General features: G+C 48.0%; 1 protein-coding gene across 1 annotated transcript; it reads left to right on the top strand.

Moving 5' to 3' along the window:
- Positions 1-225: 225 nt before the first annotated feature.
- Positions 226-1669, top strand: LOC116379092 (galanin receptor type 1-like; the record flags this gene model as incomplete). The annotated part of the gene is made up of 2 exons (XM_031841006.1): positions 226-1056; positions 1604-1669. Coding segments are annotated over exons 1-2 (762 nt in total), but the record flags the coding sequence as incomplete, so codon positions are not given.
- Between the last annotated feature and the right edge of the window lie 1984 nt (positions 1670-3653).

Here is a 3653-nt window from a genome sequence, read left to right as displayed (position 1 = left end):
CCATACCAACTGTGGCAACCGTTGGAACTACTAAGTACTAACTGTTCTATTAACTTTTACAACTGCTGTAACTGAACCATTATTTGATGAACATTTTAATGTAAAATCCAATCATTAATGTATTTCATGTTCTGGTTTCTTATTTAATTGACAGTCTGAATAATAACAATGTTTTATTTTGAAATCCCTCGACAGGAAACATTGCACCATACTTCCGTCAACTTGACGCGTCCCCAGCAGCTTGTGGGGTCCGGACTCCGTTGACAGAGTGTCTGATCCGGATCGTGGACCTGGTCTTTCAGGCAGTCGGTCGCGGTCTTCTTCAGCTCCTCCACCCAGCTTCCCCTGCGGAGCTGCAACATGCTGCTGCCGGGAAACAACTCCTTCGGCTGGGCTGAACTCCTGGAGTCGAACCGGTCCGAGGCGGAGAGCGACGGTTCCGGGCCGGAGGCGGCGGTCGTGCCGGTGGTGTTCGGGCTGATCTTTGTGGTGGGGATGGTGGGGAACTCTCTGGTGATGGTGGTGATCGGGAAGGTGACGTACGGCGTCACCGGGGGACTTGGTGGGCGAGGAGGGGGGAGGCGCTCCAGCAGCCCGACCAACATCTTCATCCTGAATCTGAGCGTGGCGGACCTCAGCTTCCTCCTCTTCTGCGTCCCCTTCCAGGCCACCATCTACTCTCTGCCGGAGTGGGTGTTCGGAGCCGTCCTCTGTAAGTTCGGACACTACTTCTCCACCGTCAGCATGCTGGTGAGCATCTTCACGCTCGTGGCCATGTCCGTGGACCGCTACATCGCAGTGGTGCTCTCCAAGAAGTCCCCGTGCGTCCGGAGCCGCAGGAACGCGCTGGCTGGAGTGTGCGTCATCTGGACGCTGTCCCTGGTGTGCTCGGTGCCGGTGGCCCAGCATCAGGTCCTAACCAACCACCCCAGCGCCCCCAACAGCACCTTCTGCTGGGAGACGTGGTCCGGAGCCTCCAAACACACGTACAAGGTGACCATCCTGCTGATCGGATACCTGCTGCCGCTGCTGCTCATCAGCTGCTGCTACTCTAAGGTCAGTTCACTGAGCAGGATCACGTTTCACTGTAGAACACGCATTCATAACAGGCAGAGGGACCAAAGGGCGCGCACAAAGTCCTGAAGCTCATAAAAACTGTGCGTAAAAACATGCTGCAAGTGCGCGGAGACCAACAGCGACAAACCGGGGTGAAGTTTCAAAATAAAACACATTTCCCCAAAACTTGATTATTTGTTCTTACATTTTCTTGCATTTCTTTCCAACAGAGGAAATGATCAGAAATATTAAATGACAAATGGTATGTCGGTGCTCTGTCTCCATGGCGACACCTGTTGAGGGCTTTATTCCTAAAATAAATCCCGGATGTTTCTTCTGCTCTACAAGTGTTAGAATATCAGAATAAAAGTCCTCTGAAGTGCCTCGTGTCCCAGAGCTCTTATTGTGAAGGCATGCGTGACATTCAAGCTCTCTGGACTTCAGTTCAACCCAAACTCTGAGGAAGAACCCCGACAATAGAACCACAACGTCCAGGTCACGTGATGCCGTGGGGCCAAAAACATTGTTGATTTTTTTTTGTTTTCAGGTTTTGTTTCATCTTCATAAAAAGATGAAGAACATGTCCAGGAAGTCTGAGCGCTCCAAACGAAAGGTGCACTCCTCCTCCTCCTTTTCATCCTTCTCCTCATCTTCCTCCTCTCTGCTGCTGTTTTTTGCTGTGCAGTTTGTGCTGTTGATGTTGATGAAGGCGAAGTCCAACGGTCAGTGTGATCTTGTGGATCTTCAGAGTAGCAAGAACTCATGAGCAGCTTCTTCAGGGCTTTCTGCCAGAAAGGGTTTAAAATGGTACACCAGTTTAATCTGTTTTAAGCTCTTATAACCTGGTATATTAACCTGGTTTAAACTCCTTTAATCTCATTCAACCAGGTCCAACTTTTTTAACAAAAGAGTCCAACTCCTTTAAACCGGTTTAACCTAACAAAACCTCCTTTAACCTGGTGTAATCTGGTTTAAACTACAATAACCTGGTGTAATCTGGTTTGTGTCACGGGGTGTGGTGGAGGACTCAAACGCAGACCAGACCAGAAGTAGAGTGAAGCAGGTATTTAATGAATACTTAAATCAGAACAGGAACTTACAGGAACACACAGGGAATCCACGGACGAGACAAGAGACGAGGGGGGAAATCCAGCAGGACGAGGCAGGGCAGGCAGACGTGAGGGACCGGGACGAGCCGAACCGGGACGAGCCGAACCGGGACGAGCCGAACGGGCGGGTAGACATGACAATGATCTGGCAAAGAGTGACTGAGAGGCAGGGGTTTAAATAGTGGCTTGAACAGTGAGGAGAGTTGTGCTGATGAGGGAGTGCTTGATTAGTGATCAGAGGCAGGTGAAGGGAGTTAGACTGGTGCTGAGGGAGTGACTGACAGGTAGAGTGAGGAGGGTGGAGCTACACAAAGACACAGAACACAGAAGGCAAAGCCTGATCGTGACAGTTTGAACCATTAACCTGGTTTAATGTGGTCTAACCTGGTTTCATCTTCTTTAACCTGGTTTATATTCTTTACCTGATTTAAACTCATTTAAACCTCATTTGAGTAGCAGCATCACCGCAGAGACAGACAGATGTTTAGTCAGAGCTGTCCAGGTGTCCACACAGTGTACTGGTGTGAGGGTTTTCTGAATGATCAGAAACTTGATCTGAATGGTAGTACTACTGGTGGTATCGTAGTACTATTGGTGGTATCGTAGTACTATGGACGGCTCCTTTGTACTCTGAATCGTAGTAGTGTTGGTGGTATCGTAGTACTATTGGTGGTATCGTAGTACCATGGATGGCTCCTTTGTAGTCTGAATCGTAGTACTATTGGTGGTATGGTAGTACTATTGGTGGTATCGTAGTACCATGGACCTCCAGGTGACAGCTGGCTGGCGGGCCTCACTGAGGGCTCCAGAGGCCTCCCTGGTTGACAGTGTGCAGACATCCTGTTACAGCTGATCACAGAACAAAGGCTGCTGGGTAAATATTTAGACAACAGGACTGAATAGAGGAGATTCCCTTAGAGTCATCAGAGGGAGTAACGTCCACAGCGGACATGTCTTAATATTTTAGTTATTAATACTTTTACAACACTGACCTGTAAATTAGTTCTCCTCCAGAGACTTGTGAAGGTTTTTATGGTTCTTTATTGAGCAGCCAAATCATATAAAACACAAACTTAATAACGAAGGTGAGATCGAGGTGCAGAGATATCAAATATCACTCAGTTTATCTGAAGCTGAACACAGGTGAGAGTTCATCAGGTGAGACTTTATAATCAGACCTGTGGAGCAATCAGGGATTAAAAAAAGGTCAAATAATATACTACCATGCTTGTATATATACACACATGACGACACAAGTCTCTCACAATGGAACGTCCTCCAAGACAGTAGAAACAGAAGTCGTGTCTATAAGAAGAGGACGTAGACGCTCTTGTTGGTTTGTGGATGTTTTCAAGCCTCCATTTTGGCATTTTGGTCGTTGCCATCTAGTTTCTTTAACAACCAGTGAACAGGAAGTGACCACATCTGGACTGAGGAGGAGAGACGTAGAGACGCCGTATACGTCTCTGGTAGAGACCTGTCAATCAC

Source organism: Anarrhichthys ocellatus, unplaced genomic scaffold (assembly GCF_004355925.1).
Source record: "Anarrhichthys ocellatus isolate YVR2014 unplaced genomic scaffold, GSC_Weel_1.0 scaffold3683, whole genome shotgun sequence".
NCBI lineage: Eukaryota > Metazoa > Chordata > Actinopteri > Perciformes > Anarhichadidae > Anarrhichthys > Anarrhichthys ocellatus.
Note: the sequence above shows the minus strand (reverse complement) of the source record. Positions and strands in the feature narration are given on the sequence as shown.